At 40.4% G+C, this 26,828-nt stretch overlaps 1 protein-coding gene across 1 annotated transcript; it reads left to right on the top strand.

The window, feature by feature from the left end:
* The first annotated feature begins 797 nt into the window (after positions 1-797).
* On the top strand, positions 798-26,828 carry LOC139468370 (scavenger receptor cysteine-rich domain-containing protein DMBT1-like). The gene is made up of 21 exons (XM_071250291.1): positions 798-906; positions 1,244-1,268; positions 5,654-5,692; positions 6,647-6,679; positions 8,996-9,037; positions 9,840-9,881; positions 10,427-10,590; positions 12,110-12,278; positions 14,093-14,259; positions 14,734-14,857; positions 18,160-18,192; positions 19,164-19,223; positions 19,332-19,361; positions 19,542-19,705; positions 20,177-20,330; positions 20,956-21,003; positions 21,507-21,542; positions 22,595-22,791; positions 24,088-24,503; positions 24,857-25,128; positions 25,798-26,828. The coding sequence occupies exons 1-21, from the start codon at positions 847-849 to the stop codon at positions 25,968-25,970; spliced, it is 2,448 nt and encodes an 815-aa protein (XP_071106392.1). The 5' UTR covers positions 798-846; the 3' UTR covers positions 25,971-26,828.

Below are 26,828 nucleotides of genomic sequence, written 5' to 3'. Positions count from 1 at the left end.
AATGGTGTCTCCTTGTACACTGGTGTCTTCTAGAACAATGGTGTATCCTTGTACAATGGTGTCTTCTGGTACAATGGTGTCTCCTTGTACACTGGTGTCTTCTAGAACAATGGTGTCTCCTTGTACACTGGTGTCTTCTAGAACAATGGTGTCTCATTGTACACTGGTGTCTTCTAGAACAATGGTGTCTCCTGGTACACTGGTGTCTTCTAGAACAATGGTGTCTCCTTGTACACTGGTGTCTTCTGGTACAATGGTGTCTCCTTGTACAATGGTGTCTCCTTGTACACTGGTGTCTTCTAGAACAATGGTGTCTCCTTGTACAATGGTGTCTTCTTGTACAATGGTGTCTTGTTGGTACAATGGTGTCTTGTTATGAGTGGTCGTTTTCTGAATTGTGGAATAGAAATACATCACCTATTCTATTCTATTCTACCTTCTAAGATTGTTTTAAAAGTGATCCTTCTGTTTATGAATGAATGACTAAGTATTCACTAACGCTGACGGTTATTCAGATATATCACGACGTGACTTGGCATATCAATTCCACCATCATTGTATGAAACAAAACATGAAAAATGCAACAGGTTATTTCTAGAATATCTGAAAGGTTTAATACACTGTTCGACTGCATAGATCGATGCTGGTGATCATTGGATTGTCGGGTCTGGACTCGATTATTTACAGACAGCCTTCATATAAGCTGGACTATTTTTGAGTGCAGCGTTAACAAACAACCAAGCAAACACTAGTACACTGTTACGGGGTCAGCAAAGCCAAATCAAGGCAGTAATCTCCGGTGACTCACTACTGGTGTTCCGGGTTGGCGAGCCAGTCAGTTGACGGATGACGATGGCGGGGGTGACAGGGCTGTCTCTTCTTCTTGTTGTAGCTGTCGTAGGGCGGGTAAGTTCAACACCCATATGTATTATCCTTCCAAAACTCACCCATTTCTATGAATCTGTCCACCGATTATTACTGCCTACATAAGCAATCGCATCTTATTCAAAGTGCATTTTCAAATATGCTATACATATATGATATAACAATATTTTCACTGAACTTTTTAAAGTGTGGTTAAAGTGTTAATATCTGCAATCGTTGTTTGGGGTTAAATACTTACCTATTTATATATAGCTGTACACGTATGTTATAATTAGTCTTGTAGGGTTGTACGCTGTGTTTTATAATGAAAATGAATGAACTATAGGTTATTGCCATGATAAATATCTTTATGTTACAGGTGTCCTTGGCATACACGACGACAGGTAAGACCATGAACAAGATTAGGAAATAGGTAGAACATGCTTTGTCTCCTTTTGCGTGTAATGGTTTCCATATGAAAGAATTATATCTCAAGAGAATCAATTGTTGACAACCTTTATGTAATCCTGCAAAATATATCCATAAATGTCATCGAACACTGTTTCTATATGGGATAACATAATTTCATTTCAATCAAAGTTGTATTATATTCCCCATCTTACAGACACAGCTGACCCCTGCATGTTTTGTCTACATGATAACATTATTTCCATGACTTTTGTACAACCTGATATTTTGATGTAAGAAATGTATACCAGCAGGACTTTCGGTTGCACCAAGAAAGACATTTCTATTATGAATTCTATGTAAAATCCGGAATGATTAAATTAATTCGTATTTCTGTTAAAATCAAGCACTATATCTACCAACTTTGGACTTGGCTCTAAGACCTGAATTCATGTCCATTCCTCTTTTGTACTGGATTCGAAAGCTCCACAAAAATCCGTACAAAGAGAGATATATTGCTTGGTCCAACAAAATGTACCACCAAATCCCTGTTCAACGATTAACAATAATCCTTTATTAAATCAAGGAAGGACTTTCTTTATAGTGGAATTAATATCATGTGCGTTCAAAGGATTTGCCCAAATGTATGCAACAATAGAAAAGAACCATGTTCAATCTGTCAAAATATGTGATTTTTCAACTTTGTTCACCACTGTTCCACAAAACAAACTTAAGGACATACTTCATTCCTTGATCCATGGGGCATGTGTTACTAAACGTGGTGACCAGAGATGTAGTTACTTGTTTATTTTCAGAGGTTCGGGACAGTTTGTCAAAAATGAAAGTTCACTGAGAAAACAATAATGCTACACCTCCTCATTGATAGCAGCAATGTAAATTATGGGGATAAGACATTTAGGAAAGAAGTAGGCATCCCAATGAGGGATCGACTGTGTTCTCCTTCTTGCTGGTCTGTTTCTTTATGGGGGCGGTCGGGTAGCCCAGTGATTAAAGCGTTCGCTCGTCACGCCGAAGATCCGGGTTCGATTCCCGACATGGGAATACAACGTGTGAAGCCCATTTCTTGTGTCCCCCGCCGTGATATTGCTGGAACGTTGCTAAATGCGACGTAAAACCATACTCACTCACTCACTGTTTTTTTATGTTTACGGAAATTCTGCTCGAACTGACAAATCAAAGCAAGGGAATCTTGCCAAGAAGTTTAACCGCTCAATAAACATCAAATAGCCACGTCCCTTCCACTGAAATACATACCTGAACCAGAAATAAAAGTGAGAAGTGAAACCACCTTATCTGTTTCATGTTTATATATATGCATAAATACATGATAAGAGAAATGATTCCACCTTTCCAGTAGTCAACTTTCCCATAACATCTATCGATATCCCAGCCTCCTATGACTGTTGCCCAAAAGTTGTTTGATTCAGATTACACCAATCAAGGTCTCAGCAAAGCTTTGAGAACGATGTATGGTGGACATGTGGAGGCTATTTCCAAATTTAATGTATCAGTGACAAAAAAGATGTCCAATGCAGTTCCCTATTTTGACCTGTACAACATGTTCCCGTGTGAAAAAATGACTTGCCTTTGCATGTGTTTATGACGGCTACCATCGGTAAGGCAGGATACGCTCACATTTCGTGAACACCTGAATTTTGAAAATCGAAAATAAAATGCCCATATATGCTGATTACAAGTTTCAATTGAATGAAAGTAAATGCAAGAGTTTCACCCATGAAATCTCGACTTGTTTCATGGTGTGCATGTTACACTCAGTGTTTCTTTGAACACACGCATCTCAACCGCCAAGCAAGCTCCTCCCATGAAATATGAAACACTCTTAACAAAGTGTACTGGGTACAGGACTGGTATTGATGGTTCATTCTGCTTGGGAGTATTACGCGTTCAGTCCTATGGACAAGTCGCTGACGAGGTTGCAGTTGCCTAGCAGCAAAACATCATGTGAAAATATTCTCCTTAACAAAAACGTTCTTTCATGGCGTTGGTGGTGCATCCACAAGTACTTAAGGTTGTGCTGAATAAAATTCAATGAATTCGTTACGTTTTCCTGCTGAGCAACATGTATGACTCATGGTTTCACTTCCTTATAGATATGCCCCTGAACACTGCCCTATGACTGCCCTGTGTAACTGCAATAATCTTGGACGAGACGTTAAGCTCCATTTCACCTCATCTTGTATGTTGAGATACTTGACATGCCATTTAGTATCATGTCACATTTCAATACAGTCCGTCATGACAATTTGCACGAACGTCTTTCAGGGAAGAAAATGTGATTATTAATGGTCTAATTGGTACATTACGTTTTCTAGAAAAAAACCTCTATATAATGTGTATCAGTACACCAGTATAAAAGTATATAGTATATCTGTACATCCATACATCAGTATATCAATATATCAGTACACAGTACATCAATACACCAGTATATCAATGTATCAGTACACCACCACATCAGTACAGCAGTGCATTAGTACGTCAATACATCAATATATTAGTACATCAATACATCAATACATATGTACATCATTACACAAGTAAACCAGTACACCAGTACATCCATACATCAGTACATCCATACACCAGTTCATCAATACACCAGTACATCCATACATCAATACACCAGTACACCAATACATCAGTACATCAGTGCACCAGTACATCAGTGTACCAGTACAAAAGTACATAAGTATGTCAGTACACCAGTACACTAATACAGCAGTAAACCAGTACACCAGTACATCAGTACATAAGTACACAAATACATCAGTACATCAATACACCAGTAAACCAGTACACCAGTACATCAGTACATCAGTTCACCAGTATACCAATACAACAGTACACCAGTACACCACTACATCAGTACACCAGTACTTAAGTACATCAGTATACCACTGTATAGTGCATGAAAAACAGGATACAGATGGAAATCCTCAAAAGTTAACTGTGTGTAGATATATTTATGGTGACACTACGAATGCATTGGGACATATCATGTATCTGGTGTACAATTCGAAATATAGAAATGGCCGTTTTCAATTTCTTGTTTCCCTGAGCGGTTGGGTGGTCGTCACACCGGAGTTCCGGGTTCCGTTCATCACATAGATACACTATGTAAAGACCAACATTGTCTGCTGAAACCCAACTCACACACAACACAAAAGCTACTTCTGTTATAATGCATGCTAAGTGACAAAACCTTGCCAATTTTGAACTGTCTCTATTGATTCTATTCTACTTTCATTTTTATTTCGCGTTACTTTTTCCTCTTCAAATTCATGACATGTCAACACGTGACATTGTCGGAAGCGTACAATGGAGTTTTGTTATTATTATGGAAATGCTTTTTTCGCTTCAATAAAAACGAACACACGCTGTTACGAATCAGGAAGGTGTAAGTTAAAGGTTAGGAAAAGGTGCATGGTTGGCCGGGTATCAGTAACGCACAAGTTGATTTATTGTTTGTTATCTTAAGTCAACAGAATGAAAACGTCGAGAACCCTGGCGTACCTTGGACTTATAGATAGGGATTTTGTGATCAAGTGTAAGTCAAAAGACGAGAATTAGGAAGGTGCTGATACTGGATAAGAAAAATATTTGTCATATAAAAGTGTAGTAAATTTTCTCAGGATCCTAACTCATTTCGGGACATGTGTAGCACAATGACCTGGGGCTTCGCATATATACTACTATATGTGGTGTAGATCACTCCTTGGAACAAAGAAGGTTTTTTTCAAAACTATCTCTGTTGACATTTCGGTGGCGTATTAATCAGTAATGTTCTTTCCCCAAACTGACTGATACTGACATATGTGATTATCTCCCTGTAGGTTTGGCTTCCAGATGGCAGCACTACGGGCAAAACTGAGTTTTTTACTTAAAGATTGACTGCTCATATATTTCAGTTTAATGAGTTATGAATCGATAAAGCAACGTGCAAATGTACGAGAAAAGGGTAATCGAAAACTCTCATTTTGACGGATGATCTGTCACATGTTGTTTATGGGCATTGTGTAGCACATGTCTTCGCGCAATATTGTCTTTGGCTTTTTCAATATATGCACACAATTGCCTTTAATTGTGGTGAACCTTAGCAAACGTTGAGTAGTGTATAGTTCGAGTGTGGAGTCCATTCAACGAGCTATGAACACAAAGATTTTAAGACACATTTAAACCTCCGTTAGAATCGTTGACTGAAACTGCTGTTCAGAAATAGGTAAAACGAAACAAGATAATGCTCGGTAAAATATAGTGGTATAATATTCGTGAATTTAGGAATACATATTTCTAAGAAAGGAAATGGAAACCAGAATGACAGGATGTTGACATTTTGCAGGTCGTACCCGTGACTGGTACTACGATACAACAACAAGAGGTGAGTGAGAGGACACACACTTCCACCACCAACATCAGAACCATCACTACCGCAACCACTAACACTTGATCCAGATAGAAGAAAATACAATTCCTCAGTGTGCCCTCATCAAGAGATTAATTGGCTAGATAACGTGCTAAAACGCGGACCCACATATTTAGGTTATTAACGAAGTTAGGTAACAGTTGTGTATGAATATTGCAATGTACTATTATTATTATTATTATTATTATTATTATTATTATTAATATTGTTGTTATTATTATTATTATTATTATTATTATTATTATTCAGACTTAAATAAATGTAACAAAATGGGTTTGGGTGATCCTGGCACAGTCAGGCTGGTTAGGCACAATATCAGCTCAGGGCCCTTGCCCCCTCTACACGTAGCCCAGACAGCGAATGGGACTTCTCCCAGGAAGCGCTGCCTAGTCGAACCAACCCAGATTTTTTTTGAGAATGTGAAGACTCCCCAATACTGGAGACTTCTGCATTACCCAGACTGTCAGAAGGGCTGTATTCCTGGTAGCAAACCCAGGTACTCTCCAAATGTCAGTCAGAATATTGGGAGGTACCAAAATTTCTATTACGTGCAGATAACACAACGGACAGTGTCTCTTACATCTTCCAGTACCATATCGTCTTCCTCTATTTACCATTATTGACAAATTCTTAACAAACAAATAAACATCTATATTCTTGACATGTTAGTGTCAGCAATTTATATTCTTTATTCATTACTAATTTGTCGGATTCAGATACTTTACCATGCCGATCCTGCTGCTTACTTTTACATTACTTGTTGAAACTTCTTCAGAAGGAATCCTTTCAGTATAGTGAGAGAACCCGCCGAAAGTCGGATGGAGAGTAAATCAATTGCATGATTGAACACGTAACAAATTTACATGTTTGACATGTGAAGTTCTAAAAGAGGCAATTCTTTTCTTTTAGCACCAACCCAGTACTGGGGATACACGTCGCCGGGTAGGTGTTTCATAGTAAACGTAATGGAGTGGGTAAGTTTGTTTAACGCCACTTTGACCAGTTTCCAGTGATTCATTTCGCACGGTAGGCCATCGGCCCACTGTACATTTAGTTAGTCAGGTCGACAATGGACATTAAAGAGCTTCTAATATTCATGGCATGGAATATATATAGTGAAATGTTTTTCATAGTTTCAGCATGACATGATGACAACAATATGTTAAATTTATGGAAAGTAGGGTGCACATAATATTTTCCCGGAAAATATTTATGTCTAAGATTGTTATATGTATTACAAATTAACAGAACATGGTATTCGTTTTCGATAAGACCAATGTTACAGAGGTTACAAAATCTTTGGTCTCTTGGGACATTGTGATATCTACCCACTTCAATATGGAGTGTGTGAGAACTATAACGATAGCGGGAGAGTGCAGTAAGACATTTATCAATATTGATATGTAGGAGTAAGGTTCAACACAAAAGAATCATTTAAATAAAGAATAGTTACGCATTTTAGAACTAACAATATCTGAATGCAATTCTTGTTCATGAATATATACTGAACGGCAAAAGAAACGTCACCCCAAGTAACATTGCATGAAAAGTTGTCATTTAAATATCTGGGTGGCATAAGTGGCATTTGAAAGTGTCCACGTCACACCCCAGGTGTCAGCACGAGATACTGCTGGTAAGACATCCTGGACTAAGAGTGAGAGATGAAGCTTCCGTAAAATGAAAGAGAGATAACTCTTGGCAACTATCACTAAATATATCCGGGGACAGATATGTTTCGGTTCAAACTAGTTTGAATTGAGAAAACAACGCGCAAAGTTTATGAGACGGTGTAACAGTGAGTTATTTATTTAATGAAGGAATAACTATATACGCTTTTTCTAAGGTACGAAACGGAAAAGGGTAGCTTAGTTATAATTAACTGTTCAGGCCTACGAAAGGACAAAGATATCACTGCAGCGTTAGTACTTACTTTTTCTGTTTATTTTTCCCGATTTGTACGTCTTGTGCGGAAGAGAGACTGGGCGAGATAGCTCAGCAGTTAATATATACTACTCAAAGTTTGCTTACGATGACGTTTTGATGAATCATGTCCTCTCCAGCGGGGCACTATGACAGGTGTGCGCTACATGGAGGACATTCTAGATGTGTACGTGAGATCGGACCGGACTTCATCCACATGGACGACAACGCACGACCTCATCGTGCCATGGTCGTTGATGCCTACTTACAGGAGGAGGCCATTTCCCGCATAGAGTGGCCAACCCTCTGACCAGACATCAACCCAATCGAACACACGTGGAACGAGCTGCAGATCACCCTGTGACGACGCCCTGTCATTCCGACAACTCTACAGGAACTTTGCAATGCATTTGCTGAAGAGTAGAACAATGTTCCCTTTGCAACCATCCAGACACTTATTGGGAGCATGAGACGACGGATCGCATCACATACGCGCTACTGAGAGTTTCTTCTTCTTTATTCGGGGGCACGGGTGGCCCACTCGTCTAAGGCGCCGCGATTCGCTGTGCAGAGTTGCGTCCCTTGGGTACGCCAGAAACCTATGATTTTGGGTTCGAATCCCGGTTCGACCCGATTATGTTTCTCGGTTTGTCAGCACCTAGACTAACATTTAGTCTCTGAAATCTTATATTACACAATATCCTTCTTGACTCTAATAATGAAAAAAAAAATCCCTATGCTGTGGAATAGAGCTAGCTTGAGCTGGCTAGACTTGCTTTTGTATGCATTTCTAGATTATCATTTTTTCATAAAATAAATATATTCCACGGTCATGGTGCAGGACTAGTCAGTCAGTTAAACAGGTAAAACTGAGTTTTGTTACTAATGGATTGACTGCTCATATATTTCGGTTCATCGAGTTTTGAATTGAGAAAGGAATGGCAGTTTAACGATATTCACCAGGCACGAAACGGAACGGAACGGCATAGCTTAGAAACGAACGTAGCGGAGGCGTATTGACTCCCGGCATTTGACCTTATTTCTGGATTTTAAACGAAAGTCAGGAAACTCTAATTAGCCAACCCGAAAGAGAAAGTTAAGTCCATATCATATGAATAAAGATGACTTCATACTATTTGGGATAAACCCACAGGTGAAGCCTTTTGTAATACGTTTTGAAAAAAAGTATCAATTTACAATAGAATAATGAAAGCCTGCAGGTAAAACTAATGTTTTAAAATCGCGTTGTTACTGCGTCATTTTAGGCCTAACAAAAACAGACATAAATTTGGCTAATAGTCGTCCTGGATAACCAACACATGACTTATCTGTTTATAGACCGGCCTGCTACCTATGGTGGGAGATATGCAACTACAGGTGGTAAGTATTATAAGTAGAGAACAGGAGAAAGAATTACTTTGCTTCAGTTTTACTTGTATGACGATATAACATCATGTAAAAAATCCGCAGATTATGATTGACAAGGATGTTTGACAACTGGTTTCGTTTGAATGAATAAACTCTGTTTACCACAGCGTGTGCAATTACGTTAGGTGGTTGCTTTATTCATCATTGATAATCTACAGGAACAGCTGTACTTATACATGTCATATACATACCCCACCAGCAGGAACGGCTGTACTTTTACATGTGATATACATACCCCACCTGCAGGAACGGCTGTACTTATACATGTCATATACATACCCCACCTGCAGGAACAGTTACACTGATACATGTCATATACATACCCCACCAGCAGGAACGGCTGTACTTTTACATGTCATATACATACCCCACCTGCAGGAACAGTTACACTGATACATGTCATATACATACCCCACCTGCAGGAGCAGCTGTACTTATACATGTCATATACATACCCCACCAGCAGGAACAGTTGTACTGATACATGTCATATACATACCCCACCTGCAGGAACAGTTGTACTGATACATGTATTCTTAATCAATTTGATGTGAATGTTTTGTATACAACAAGGAGTTGAGCAACACCCTGAAGTTAAGGTGTAAATAATTTAACAGCTACGTATATAATTAAAAGTACACTTTTAGCAAAATACATTGTTTCTGTTTATAATACTTTTCTTTCTGGCTCATTGCGATGAATCAAAAACATACATGTCACGTGCCAATTAACCATTTAAATTCAACATTTCCAGGAACCTCAGAGGACTGGCGCTATCTGACATCGACAAATAGTGGTAGGTGTAGACGAGACCATATCCTTCTGTTACTACGTTAAACCTCTCACGTGAACAATATATTCTATCCAGGTGAAGGTAAATTCTATATTTCAAGTAGTGTGTAACGGCAATGGTAATATACGTCAGTGGAGACGTTTGAATTCGACAGACGAGGGAAATTAAATCTCACCTTCCTCCATGGCTATTCTCGACATGAGTAACGGCAACTTAAAACAATTGCAGACACTTACTCACGGGGTTGAATGATAGTATTATAATTCAGTTGTACAGTTGGGACAAAATATGTTTTTAAATGCCCTATAAGTGAGTATGATTTTACGCCGCTTTTAGCAATATTCCAGCAATATCACGTCGGGGGACACCAGAAATGGGCTTCACACATTGTACCCATGTCGGGAATCGAACCCGGGTCTTCGGCGTGATGAGCGAACGCTTTAACCACTAGGCCACCCGACCGCCCCAAATGCCCTATGAATAAAATGTGGAATAAAATGTAATTCGTATTGAAGAGATGTATTTTAGGCAATTCTGTTTTCTTACAGCATGCGGAGGATACTACAGCTCATGGTCTGGGGTTGTAACGTCTCCCAACTATCCCAGCAACTACCCTAACTATGCGAACTGTGAATACATCATAGATACGGGCGCTTACGTATCACTGAGAGTCGATACCATGTCACTGGAATCCTGCTGCGACCACGTGAAGGTAGAGTTGATAGCGACTCTTTACATCATCACTTATTCTATGTAGCCGTGGGCCTTTAAACTGAGGAACAATAATGCAACAAAAAGAAAGAATTGAATCAATGTTACATTTGCAGTTTTATAGCTTTCGGCTTAACAACTTACTTAAAACTTTGGCAAATATTTGCACTTAGCAAAAGCAATACACTGTCTACTGTGTACTAACGCTAGCATTTGAACTAGATATCTTTATAATAATGTCTACAACGTTACACATCTCTTGCATACTATCTTTATAACTACCAAAAATGATATAACGTTTGCAGAATATATGCACACTTGCATGATCACACAACTGTTCTGACAGTGTCAGACCGCCGCCGTGGTCTAATGGTAGAGCGTCCGCCCGGAGAGCGGAATGTCCGGGGTTCAATCCCCGGCCGCGTCATACCGAAAGACGTTAAAAGATGGTACTTGTTGCTACCCTGTCTGGCGCTCGGCATTAAGGGGCTAAAACAAGGACTGGTCGGCTCGGAGTCAGTATACTGTATCAATCCGGACTAGTACAAGCAGCCACACACACACATACACGTACATGCACGTCGGTATATAAGTGCAATCATCTTGGACGCGACGTTAAACCCCATCTCACCTGACCTCACCTCTGACTGTGTCATATATTATCTTTGACCGTCTTCTTTCATCGGGTATATCATCAGTCATGCAAAATCCCAAATCTCAGAATATACCTGTCGAAAATGCTATTTAACCATTGTGTGATCATATGATTATTCCGACTAACATATCATGTGATCGTATGCTCTCCCTGTTATCTGAAAGGTTTATAACGTTTTGATGTATTCGCGATCGTGTTATATCAGACACGCCCATATGATAATGGTAACAGCAAGTGGCGTCCCATCTTCCCAAGGCAAGGGCGTTAACTGACTATAAAAATCCAGTTTCCTCCCCTGCCGAAGGAGGCTGGGATTCCGGAGTTACAACTTGGCTGTACTAACGAGTCTATGCATAGTCCAATCGAAAGCGCGAAACGAACTTGACATCCGGTTCGTAAACAGATTTCGAGCGACTGCAGGATTTGTACCTGGGCAACTGTCAACTGAGCATCGACAGATATATTCGAAACCTTTTCATGTTTTTAATCAAGTCGCTCAAGTGATTTGGTGCACTACGCAGGGTAGACCCGTTTAATTGCAATATAGATCTTGATTATCGATCAGATCGTTTTGACTTGGCGCCGCCATTTTGTTTGAAGCAAAGGCAAGTGATATGAAAGATGGAATCTGATTGGTCCATAGGAGGGACACAGATTGGACACAACTAGTAATAGCCACAAGGGGCGCTGAGAAGAGCCTGGAAATTCCAGCCTAGTGCGGCAAGGGTTGAAACTGGACTTTTATAGTCAGTTAACGCCCCTGCCCCGGGTAGATGGTTGCGTCCCAATGGCCAACCACAGTGATGAGAGTGAAATATATTAGCAACATGTGTGAAAGGCATGATTTTCTTCTGATGTTCTCCAGGTGATGGACCGCTATGGCTCTGTTTATGACAACATATCGGCGAACACCATACCCATTACGAACAATTACTTTCGGATTGTTTTCACATCTGATGGAAGCAACACGTTCAAAGGATTTAGACTCTTCTGGTCGCTCGGTAAGGGAGATATTGACCAACTACATTTAGACAGTATGACTGTACTGTAATTATATCACTCTGTGTTTTTGAAAACGGCACTGTTAGGCAAATAACAGCCATACAGCATTTCCACATCTATTTAGACTTTATTTCCATATATATGGTCTGACTTCTATTTTTCTATTCAAATGGTTACTGATGACGCATTTAAAATTGTTTTTTTTCAATGATATTTGTCAAATGGATCATGCCTATCATTACAGATTCGACAGGTGCAGTGAGCGGGACCTTCACTTCGCCGGGCTATAACTGTAAGATATATCAATGAATATGTGCTATATAAGTTTTGTTTGTTTGTTTGTTGTTAAACAATATCACAGCTCTATGCGGCCTTCTGTAGATAATCAAGTCTGGACCAGACAATGGCATCATGAGCATCGATCTAGGCAATTGGGATACGATGACATGCATCAACCAAGTCAGCGAGCCTGACCACCAGATCCCGTTAGTCGCTTCTTACGACAAGCAACGTCGCCTTTTACGGCAAGCATGTGCTAGATAAGAAGACGTCATAGTGACAAGCATGATAAGTTTTCACGCCATACTGTGTGATTGCAGCGCAGTGCATCTATCGGGAGTATATTATAAGATCGATTATGATTGCGGATTCCGATTGATGAAAGCTTTCATGAAGAAAGCTCCTTTATATGTAACCGTCGTGGTTGACCGAGTTCAAGTTACATGTACGTTGGGTGGCTGAATACTTTCGTGCCTAACAATGATGGACTGCGTTGAGGTGAGGTGAGGTGAGGTGAGGTGAGGTGAGGTGAGATTAACGTTAAATAGTGACGTGCATGCACGTGTATGTGTGTGTGTGCTGCAGTTTAACATGAATACCCCAATCAGACACAGTATACTGACTCCTTATTGTAGCCTCTTAATGCCGAGTGCCAGACAGGGTAACAACAAGTACAATCTGTTGACGTCTTTTGGCCGGGGATCGAACCCCGAACCCTTCTCTATCCAGGCGGACGCTCTACCACTAGACCACGAAGGCGTTCGGACTGCATTGAGCCACGAGGCCCAAACAAACCCTACTGGTGTAGAGGGCATCTTCCATGTGTATAAAGTCCTCCACTACAGAAATGACGCCATTATCATTTGGGTCCCCCCTTGAACGCCGCTGTCCACCTCTTAAAAGTGGGGACGGAAAGAGCATCATCCTCTGAAGTTGACACCATGTCCACGTGGGTGGCTGATGAAGTTAGTCTTGCATGATCAGCTGGATATACACCATGACAGTGTGGTCGCCGATTTTGTCCATTATTCCTCAACGGAGGCTTCCTTGGTACTCTGATGCCAGTGGAATATGCTGAATGTAGGCATAGAAGGTACTATACAGAATGCATGTTGACTGTTATGGTCGACCATACATTCTGCGTATAAGTGTGTAAATGATGATGACAATGTAAAGAGTGGCTTACGAAACCGGTTAATCCATTCAGGATCTGACCATCCTTATTTATGAGGTGCAACTGCATATAGCTATGGAAGTTGTGTTTGTTGTTTAACTCAGCAATATTCCAGCTATATGACGGCGGTCTGTAAATAATGGAGTCTTGACCAGACAATCCAGTGATTGAATCATGAGCATCGATCTAGGCAACTGGGATACGATGACATGCTTCATGACCACCCGATCCCGTTAGTCGCCTCTTACGACAAGCATAGTCGCCTTTTACGGCAAGCATGGCTTGCTGGAGACCTATTCTACCCCGGATGTTCACGGGTCAGCTGTGGAGGTAAATGCCCATATTGAACTTCTGTTCTGTTAACCAACATCAGATGTGAATGAACAATTTCAGACTGCGGAACAAAGTACAGCAGCAGCTTGTCTGGTTACATCACGTCCCCCAACTACCCAAGCGACTACTACAACAACGCTCAGTGCGAATACGTCATCTCCCCTGGCACCTACGTCTACCTCCGAGTGATTGACAAAGACCTGGAAGCGTGCTGTGACCATCTTGTGGTATGATATCTCTCATCCATGACTGAGTGATCCATGTTAGTATGTCATGTGAATACATCTTGTTCGATCACCACTAAGTATAAGATTGTACCATGCCCTTCCGGAAGACCGGATTCTGATTGGTCAGCCACAGCTCAATCAATCACGATAGAACGTGTCTGGTCTATTCCCGGGGCGAACCGGGATTCGAACCCAAAATCATAGGTTTCTGGCATGCCCAAAGGGCGCATCTCTGCACAGCGATTTGCGGCGCCTTAGACGACTGGGCCACCCGTGCCCCCTGTTAATATCAGAAGACATAACATAACAGATACTAGGTTAGATAAAAGCAATGTGCAATACCAGGCACTATGACAATAAACTGAAAACACAAAGACATTGAAAACTAAATTGAAAGATCGTTTTGACAACAGGCTTCTAAAATATCGATCGTAAAATCTGTTATATTTGATATTGTAAGGTGTGCTTTTGCAGATATATGATGACCAAGGAAACAACGTGACTGGCAATTACTACCTCTATGGAAAATACTTCCGAGTGGTGTTCACCTCTGATGGTAGCGCTGTCCGCAGAGGATTCAAACTGTATTATGGTCCAGGTGTGTGGCCATTGCGCCTAATGTCATCACCTTAACAGCACTACAATGCTCACAATAGCAGTTTACTTTAGGGTTACAAACACTGACAATGTTATTCTTTTATCCTCCAAACACAAGTATATAGCGAATCAAGCAATGAGAACACGTTTACAAATATACCATGCCACGACACATATACATGTATACAATGGCAGCACACATATACATGCATAAAAATAAAATGCTACGACATATATACATGCATACAATGCTTCGACACATATACATGCATACAATGGCAGCACACATATACATGCATAAAAATAAAATGCTAAAACACATATACATGCATACAATGCTCCGACACATATACACGCATACAATGCCAGGACACGTGAACATGCATACAATGCCACGACACATATACATGCATACAATGCCAGGACACGTGAACATGCATACAATGCTTTGACTCATATACATGCATACAATGCCAGGACACGTGAACATGCATAACCTGCCACGACACATATACATGCATACAATGCCACGACACATGCACATGCATACAATGCCACGACACATATGCATGTATACAATGCCAGGACACGTGAACATGCATACAATGCCACGACACATATACATGCATACAATGCCACGACACATATACATGCATACAATGCCTAAACACATATACATGCATACAATGCCACGACACATATATATGCATACAATGCCACGACATATATACATGCATACAATGCCACGACACATATACATGCATACAATGCCACGATACATATACATGCATACAATGCCATGATACATATACATGTATACAATGCCAGGACACATGAACATGCATACAATGCTACGACACATATACATGCATACAATGCCACGACACATATACACGCATACAATGCTTTGACTAATATACATGCATACAATGCTCCGACACATATACATGTATACAATGCCACGACACATGCACATGCATACAATGCCACGACACATATGCATGCATACAATGCCAGGACACATTTACATGCATACAATGCCACGACTCATATACATGCATACAATGCCACGACATATATACATGCATACAATTCCACGACACATTTACATGCATACAATGCCACGACACATATACATGCATACAATTCCACGACACATATACATGCATACAATGCTACGACACATATACACGCATACAATGCCACGACACATGAACATACACACAATGCCACGACACGTATACATGCATACAATATTACGACACATATACATGCATACAATGCCACGACACATGCAAATACATTACCTTCTACGCCACGTGTACATGCATGACCTGCCACGACACATATACATGCATACAATGCCACGACACATGCACATGCATACAATGCCACGACACATATGCATGCATACAATGCCAGGACACGTGAACATGCATACAATGCCACGACACATATACATGCATACAATGCCACGACATATATACATGCATACAATGCTGTGACACATGTAAATGCCTACAATGCCGTGACACAAATATATGCATAGAATGCTACGACACATATACATGCATACAATGCCACGACACATATACATGCATACAATGCCATGACACATATACATGCATACAATGCTACGACACATGCAAATACATTACCTTCCACGCCACGTGTACATGCATGACCTGCCACGACACATATACATGCATACAGTGCTACGACATATATCCATGCAAACAATGCTGCGGCACGTGTAAATGCATACAATGCCGGGACACATATATATGCATAACCTGCCACAACACATGTATATGCATAACCTGCAACAACACATGTATATGCATAACCTGCCACAACACATATATATGCATAACCTGCCACAACACATGTATATGCATAACCTGCAACAACACATGTATATGCATAACCTTCACGACACATGTACATACATAACCTTCACGACACATGTACATACATAACCTTCACGACACATGTACATACATAACCTGTCACGACACATGTACATACATAACCTGTCACGACACATGTACATACATAACCTTCACGACACATGTACATACATAACCTTCACGACACATGTACATACATAACCTTCACGACACATGTACATACATAACCTTCACGACACATGTACATACATAACCTTCACGACACATGTACATACATAACCTGTCACGACACATGTACATACATAACCTGTCACGACACATGTACATACATAACCTGTCACGACACATATACATGCATAACCTGCCACGACACATGTACATACATAACCTGTCACGACACATGTATATGCATAACCTGTCACGACACATGTACATACATAACCTGTCACGACACATGTACATACATAACCTTCACGACACATGTACATACATAACCTGTCACGACACATGTACATACATAACCTGTCACGACACATGTACATGCATAACCTGCCACGACACATGTACATACATAACCTTCACGACACATGTACATACATAACCTTCACGACACATGTACATACATAACCTTCACGACACATGTACATACATAACCTTAACGACACATATACATACATAACCTGTCACGACACATGTACATACATAACCTGTCACGACACATGTACATACATAACTTTCACGACACATGTACATACATAACCTGTCAAGACACATGTACATACATAACCTGTCACGACACATATACATGCATAACCTGCCACGACACATGTACATACATAACCTTCACGACACATGTACATACATAACCTTCACGACACATGTACATACATAACCTGTCAAGACACATGTACATACATAACCTGTCACGACACATGTACATACATAACCTGTCACGACACATGTACATACATAACCTGTCACGACACATGTACATACATAACCTGTCACGACACATGTACATACATAACCTGTCACGACACATGTACATGCATACAATGTCACTACGCATGTACATGCATACAATGTCACGACACAAGTGCATGTGTATACAATGCCACGACACATGTACATGCATAAAATGCCACTACACATATACATGCATACAATGTTTCGACACAAGTGCATGTGTATACAATGCCACGACACATGTACATGCATAAAATGCCACGACACATACACATGCATACAGTACACGTACATATGCATACAATGCCACGACACAATGACCGTGTATTATGTTGTACAAACGTTGTAGCGTAATGATGTAATGGTTTATTAGTTGACGTAAACCCACTGGTTGGAGTTTAGTAAATGCATGTTTGACTTTTTACAGATTATTCATCACTCCCCGCGTATCTCACAACCGGTAAGCGTACAGATTTGCACAATTTATAGCTTGAAACTCTGTTCATGATTTCCCTCGAATATTTGACCCTGTTTATAAACATAGAAAGGCAAGGTGGTGGGATGAAATGGGGTTTAACGTGCGTGCGACGTGCATGCACATGTGTGAATCTGTGTGCGCGCGTGAGTGTGTCTGCTTGTACTAGTCCGGATTTATAGTGCTATAGTCGACTGATATACCATACCGCAGTTTAACATGGATACTCCACTCAAATACAGTATGCTCACTCCGAAATGACCTGTCCTAGTTTTATCCCCTTAATACAGAGCGTAAGACTGGGAAACAACCAAAAAGAACCATCTCGTAACGTCTTTTGGTATGACGCGGCCGGAGATCGAACACCTAACGTCCCGTTCTCCGGGCAGACGCTTGTAGAGGACAAATTTGACTAACCGGACCAATTTTTCTAATCAATATTCAAGAATCTCGCAACGTTTTCATAAATATTATTTTATTATATATAATGATAAACAGCGATCTGCGAGTCTCTGATTTAAACAAGCCGACAGCATGCCGAAAGCGAAGTGACCAATCCATAATGGCGGATATCGTAGCCCGAACATTAAAATGTTGCATTGGTAAATGGAAACGAAATTGACATTGAATAAATCATGCAAGTGCCTTTTCTGTACAGGCAGTTACATTTCTAAAGAAAAGGGATGATTTTGTCTTAGTTAGATTAAACAATCAGAAAAAAATAAAATGTGTCCAAAAAGATAGAAATGTGGTTGTCTTTGTCGAATGTGCACACTGGCAGAAATATAGATCGAATGCACACAAAACTATTTGATATGTCCTTTGAGAGGCGACCAAGCACAGGGGTTTGAATAGTTATCGTTGTTTGTCGGAGTGCTTGGTCGCTATACGAATATGGGCACTTTATTGCAATTCCGGTGTCTGATTTTCAAACATATTTTCTGACTTTCCACCAGACTCCAGCTACAACAGCCAGCCATCGAGCCCTTATCCCTGGTATGGAATGACAAGCCCCCGTGAGTATTGCGAAATATGAAGAACGTGGTCTAACTACTTTTTTAAACAAAAAACTCCGTTTACACAAATTTTCAATATTCTGAAACATTTTATATTTACCTCCACAGCCCCTTGGTACGATACGACTACAAACGAAGGTAAGCGTTTTCATGACCACAAGAACAAACATGTCGAGATATAAAATACATGTAGCATGTGTGTTTATATTTAGTATTACGACCAATAGAGAGCAGCTATGTACACAACTTATATGTTCATTCGCTACGTATGTCTCATTATTCGCTTTCTTAAAACATAATTATATGTTTTTTGTGAAGCCTGTGGTCAGACGAGCTACAGCACTAGTGGCGTTTTCACATCCCCCAACTACCCCTCCAACTACTTCAACAACCTCAACTGCGTCTACTACGTCCTCACATCAACCTACAGTGAACTTAGTATTGACGATATGATTTTAGAAGATGGTTATGATCACCTGAAGGTACATAGAAACACTGTTATACTTTCGTATTTGTTTTACCGAGTTTTATCTTTACTTTATGATAGAATACACAATGTGATGTGCATAATAATAAAAGGAATAATAATAGATCAATATCACTTACAGACCTTTCGCAAAAAATCGGGTCAGAATTAATCTTCAATAACCCATGCTTGGCTTAAGAGGCGACTAACGGGATCGGGTGGTCAGGCTCGCTGACTTGGTTGATGCATGTCATCGTATCCAAGTTGAGTAGATCGATACTCGTGGTGTCACTCACTGGATTGCCTGGTCCAGATGCAATTTACAGCCCCCGCCATATAGCTGTTGAAAAGCAAACAAACTGCTCACAGACAGTATTATCACAATACATTCTCAGCTCCCTCGGGACCATACATCCAATGGTAATCACTGAGAGATGACGGAGAACGTTAAACGCCAAGGTGAATAATTATTTTGCCTGCTTTTCAGATTAATTACGAGGACCCATATCGGAACCGCCAGATGAGGTCATTCACTGGCACCAGTCGTGGTACCATCATCGGCAGATACTTTGATATCACCTTCACCACTGATGGAAGCAATACTAACCGAGGATTCAAACTGTCCTGGAGACTGTCCTATGGTATCATAGTATAATAGCTCCTAGCCTCATAATGACTAAGTGTGAACCGTCGTTTCCCAGAATTTTGGGATAATACACATACCAAACTATCCGTATTCCAAGATAAACGGAGTACTGAAACTTTTCCACAGCACCAGTAGGGATTCTGATAGGGCCACAAAGGGAAATGCTACATTAAAAGAAGTAGTTCTAGCTAACGATATTTCATTTTATTATGCTTCAAAGTGCGATTGACCAATCAGAGAGCAGAACTACCAACCCCATATGAGCCCGTATACCGTCAGTAAAAATCCAAGATGATTGTTACTGACCTAATATGAGCCCGTATACCGTCAGTAAAAATCCAAGATGGTTGTTACTGACTTAATATGAGACCGTATACCGTCAGTAACAACCATTTTGGATATTCCAACACCCACCTCACATATTTCACATGAAAATTCTAGTACAGAAATTCCTTATTCGACACTGTTTTTGACGCCTTGCCCAATATTTTTCTGCTAACCTAATATCACACCGTATACGGCAACTAAAGACACCATAACTGATAGTATTTACAATGAACCATACCATAATGAAAGCATATTACCATTTGTACACTCATAAAATCCAATTGTTATTTTAGATGCGACCTTGACCTATGGCTATGGATACACAACGAACGAATACTATCGTGAGACATTTCTACATTCTTATTTCTTCAAGAAGATTGACAAGGACAATGAACTATGTTCAACTTTATATTATGCAGTACTCGTGCGATAAGTGCACTACCTTCACTGTCAAGACGTTTTACCATGTGAACAATCATTAATAAAAATCTTTGCCACATGTTTCCCCAAGTCGTCAAAGGCGAGATACGACATAACAGAGATACTTTTCAAATCGTGACCACCCACCCACACGCTCACTCACTCACTCACTCACTCACTCACTCACTCACTCAAACCCACCCACCCACCCACTCACTCACTCACTCAAACACCCACTCACCCACCCACACTCACTCACTCACTCACTCAAACACCCACACGCTCACTCACTCACTCACTCACTCATCCACCCACACTCACTCACTCACTCGCTCACTCACTCACTCACTCACAACCCATTCACTCACTCACTCACCCAAACCCATCCACTCACTCACTCACCCACCCACCTTTACCATTCCAGAGTCGAGCAGCAACTGGTGGGGCTGGTCATCAAAAGGTAGGAACTTTTGGTGTGAAATGCCCGCCTCTGAGGCTCTGTAAACACCAACAACTTTGTATCTTGAAATTTCAAGAAAAACACCAAAAAACCAAATGGCCTTAAAAGGCTTCAGCTCAAGTTGGTTGAATCGGTCGAAAAATACTTGACTGTAATATGAAGCCCAGTGAAAGCCCAGTTCATGAGTCCTTCTTGAATTCCACAGTACTTTATAGAATACAACTCTCCCATTAATTTCGATCAAGGGCGTCATATATCAGTCATGAAATTCCTACTCCGCTATCCCTAAATATACAGTTTGGAAAGTCATTTTCTCTATTCCCTCACACCGTTCCTGTCCTTCCGCACATGTTCTTTTGTCATAAGGGGATTTCCTCTGGCACCCGCTTCACGTATCCAGTTAGGGTGAATCGCATGTAAATGTGCCTCTCTCCATCTATCATTTGGGCCCAAACTACGCTGCTGTCCGATTAAGCCCTAATCCTGCCTTAAATATATTTCAGTAGTACTTAGCACGGAAATGTGTTAACTGACGTAATTTTCGTACCAATCGGAAGCCTGGTTCATATATATATCAATATGATGACATTTACTCGTTAGATATAACAGCTTTCATGTCGACCCGTGAAGATCCGGGGTAGAATAGGTCTTCAGTAACCCATGCTTGCCGTAAAAGGCGAATATGCTTGTCGTCAGAGGCGACTAACGGGATCGGTTGGTCAGGCTCGCTGATTTGGTTGTATCGTATGTCATCGTATCCCTATTGCGTGGATCGATGCTCATGATGTCAATCATTGGATTGTCTGGTCCAGACTCCATTATTTACAGAAATATAGCTGGAATATTGCTGCTTGCGGCGTTAAACAACAAACAAGCAAGATTTTCATGTCATCATGTGATATGGCCGCTAACAGGGAACGTAATCGAGTTAGCCACAGTGCAGAAACTTTCGTCGCAACATCAAATTTGGAAATATCGATGAGTATATACTTTTTTGTCCTTTGCTATATATTGCATGAAAGGTCTGATCCTCACTCCCCTTTTCTCATCAGCCCCCTTTGGGAAAGTGATGGTCACCTGCGACTCCAGGGATTTCAAAGTGACTGTACCCCGTGACATGATTCAACAAGTGTTTCCGGGGTCATCTGAATATGACCTGACCCTGGATGACCCTAACTGCAGGGGTCAAGTCTACTATGACGTCGTGATGTTTCGTTCAAACATCCTCGGATGTGGAATGACAAGGGAGGTAACTAATCCGTCCGTATTTCGTGTTGCGTTCGGTAGTGTCACAAACTTAACTCAATGCACACTGGCATCATATTTTGTATCTGATTCCACATAATGTCTAAAACAGGATTTAAATATAAATATTGATGTAGATATAGATGTTGAAAGTGTTATAAACAATAGATACCAACGGAATTCAATAATTATATTCTGATGATATATGAAAATATAGATTGTATAAGTGACTGTAATTAACAACATGAATCATTGGCGATGTATTTGAAGGTCCACGCTCTCCTAAATAACGCTATAACACATTGGCTGAATTCATTCTACGTCATACCGGAAGTGATCTGATCTAAACCAAGGCTAATACAAATCAGTAGTTTGTTGTGATTAATTCTTATCCTGTATTAATTGATCATGCATTCACGAGGAAATTACGTCACAGAGAACTGGAGAGCGTCATTCACCGCTGCCCACGACCTTAACAACCTAAAACATTTATTAGTTAAGATATCGTTTTTCCCTTACGTCGACGATATACTTAAGAAATGTCCTTTGCCTAACTCAACGACCGCGACCCTCACTCATAAGGGATGATACCGGAAGGGCAACACGTCCATTTCGCGAACACCTGATGTCATTGTCAGTTTGCAATGGTGCCATTGAAAGTTATCTACGTCTCTTTGGTCCCAACATGTCCAGGAATGATATGAATGGTCACGAATACACAACGCCATTCACGAATCATCAGCGAATTTGTGGTAGAGCGTCTGTCCAGAGAGCGGAAGGTGCGGGGTTCGATCACCGGCCGCGTTATACCAAAAGACGTTGAAAGATGGTACTTGTTGTTATCCTGTCTGGCGCTCGGCATTAAAGGGCTAAAACAAGGACTGGTCGACTCGGAGTCAGTATACTGTGTCTGAGTGGGGTATTCATGTTAAACTGCGGCATGGTATGTCAGTGAGCTAGCACTATAAATCGGCCTCGTTCCGGACTAGTACAAGCAACCACACAAATACACACACACACACGTACATTCACGTCAGTATATAAGTGAAATAATCTTGGACACGACGTTAAACCCCATTTCATCTCACCTCCTTCTCTGAGCAGCGTAAACTACCCCCAGGCCAGACAGTTGTATCTGGAGCACATTGGAATGGTCTAGGCGGGAAGGGTTTAGTCGTTACATCTATAAATAACCTGCAATTATACTAATTACCAACGTTTTTTTTTCAGCCCTGTCACGTAAAGCCACGCATGTGGGTTGTGACAATAACATACTTCAATTATTTACTTTGTTTTCAAGGAAACTGGATCTGACATAGTGTACAAGAACAGGATCGTGACACAGAGTAGAGGATACTACGGTAGCACCACGACGGGACCAATCATCACGAGGTTCAACTCGAAGGATATAGCGTTAGAATGTCACCTTAACAGGGATGTGTCCATAGTCGGACACTTCAGGCCTCAACATGACCATGAGCTGGTTGTACGAGGCTCAGGAAACTTTTCCATGCATATGGACTTCTACAGGGATCCAAGCTTCAGTTACAGAATCACGTCCTATCCCATATACATTGGTCTGAATCAGAATGTATACGTGGACGTCGGGCTGGAGTCCGATGACTCTGACCTCAAGATATCGCTTCAGAACTGCGTGGCTAAACCAACTGTTAATCCTTACGATTATTATAACCAGTACTACCTTATAAGAGATGGGTACGTGACACCAGATCTATGGTCAGGAAACATTATTGAATCTTAAGACTATGCTTTGTTACTATGGTGATCTAGTATAGCGAACTCCGCTAAACGTGTATCTAAAATGATAAATGCAGCCTATCATTCTATGCCACTATTGAGATACATTAAATAAACATGTATTGGTAGCCTTATATTACTTCTGTAGGAAAGGATCCGTTTTCCTTACTGTAACCTCTTTTAGACATCTGCACGGCAAAGAAACACTTACTGTGAATATACTGCGCATTAATGTGCTCGATGAAAGCAGACCTTTTAACATAGATTTTGGTCCACGGTTAAACATTGTACACCTTATTATTTTTATGTAGATGTCCTGCTGACCAGACCGTTGCTTTCGAGTACACCTCCTCCCAGAAACATGTTCACTTCCGGTTCCGGACATTTGAATTTGTCCGCAACAATCGGGATGTATATATCTTCTGCTACGTCCGAGTATGCAACGGGACAGACTACGATCAGAGATGTCGTCGGGACTGCTACTCCCCGCATCGCCAAGGTCGGGATGTGTCAGATGACAGAAAAGATCATGACCTCCATATCTTCCAGGGGCCACTTACCTTCAGAGAGAAACGGAATGCAGGTAGTTATATAAAGGTTATATCTCATGTTGGAGAACCGTTTTCTTTGTCATTCTGTGTTCGGTATTGGATTGAAAAGAAACTGCCTTGTTGTAGTAGTACTAGTAGTAGTACTAGTAGTAGTAGTAGTAGTAGTAGTAGTAGTAGTAGTAATAATAATAATGATAATTTTGTTATTACAAATGTATTATTATTATTATTAATAATAATAATAATAATAATAATAAAAATAAAAACAATAATAATAAAAACAAAACATTTGTATTATTATTATTAATATAAAAAACAAACAACAACAATATTACCCTAAGTTGAGGATGAGCATAACTAGCCTGACTGTGCCACGCAAACCCTCTTTGCTGCATTTTCTAAATTTATATCTGTACATAATAATATGAAAATATAATTTTATCGACGCTATATAATAACTGCAACAATGTTATTTTTGAATATACTTTTTGTAAGTATGGAAGGCGAATGCGTGCGAAAATATCCAACAATGAAATTGGTCTTTCCCTATGTTCTATATTTCTAATTCTATATGTTTGGTTGATATGAACAAGGCTGACGTCTTTGTGCTATTTTTTATCCCAATAACCAACAGAAACCAGTGTAGATTCGCGTGCGAAATAAAAGAACGCCAAATATTTGAAATTCGTCTTCATTTTCAGATTTCCAGGTTGCAGAACGAACTGATGAGAAGGACTCCAGCTCTGCGGGAACTGTCTCAGCAATTGTCATGGTCATTGCCGCAGTTGCCATGGTGATGGCTGCTGTTGTCATGGTGATCCGGGGGAAGCGCCGCAACCGATCCCACACAACAGGTGTCGATACCGAACTGTAATAGTTCGAACAGCCTTTGCAACTGTTCCCAAATTCCCTGCTTAAACTAAACATTTACCTGCTTTTTAGAGAATTCTCATAAATATAATGCTGCATTTTACAAATCTTTCCCGCATCACTACAACTGTTTACCGGCTTAGTCAGCTTTATAAACTAAGTGTACGAAAATGTAATAATCGTAATAATTAAAACCAGACATATACAGAGCATTTGAATACACAGTGGGGTGCAACTTCGAAACTCACCAATCGTTATGTCACATTGAGCGTTAAGGAAGTCAATGATCACGGTATCTATACAGTAAGCCATGATCCATGTTGTTTTGGCGGAAGCGACACTTTGTAGGGTTTACTTACTGATAATAGACTTTTGAAGGATATTCGGACAAGTTACATCGAATTTAACAGTTTATGACACATCATTCAAAGTAAAATATTTACCATGATTAGTAGTCAATACGATTAATAAGCCAAACATGAGCAGAAATCACTTTCGAGGTCCATCACTGTAAACTCGTAAAATAAGCCGTCTATTTCATTGATTTAAACTGTCAGACAAGTGTGGACGAGCCGATCTGCTTAAGCGTATGTAGAGACATTGAGTCCCTGTCAGGTGTATTCAACAAGACCATGCTGTCTTTGGATCGTTCAAATCAGAAAGGATGCCTTTGTGTCATCATCACCTGGTGTCATCACTGATTTTCAGTGGTCCATTCATATAATTTCGGTAGCTTTTTGCCCTTTACGCCAAGTGGAATCTGTTCGGCAGAAAATGTAGGATGGTTATTTGCTTGCATTGACAATTTATAGTATTAGTTGTTTTAAAGCTTTGCTATAACTGCAATAAACAATATATATAA

Source organism: Haliotis cracherodii, unplaced genomic scaffold (assembly GCF_022045235.1).
Source record: "Haliotis cracherodii isolate W230 unplaced genomic scaffold, xgHalCrac1.p SCAF_2, whole genome shotgun sequence".
In the NCBI taxonomy this organism is placed as follows: domain Eukaryota; kingdom Metazoa; phylum Mollusca; class Gastropoda; order Lepetellida; family Haliotidae; genus Haliotis; species Haliotis cracherodii.
This window is presented reverse-complemented; position numbering and strand designations above follow the sequence as displayed.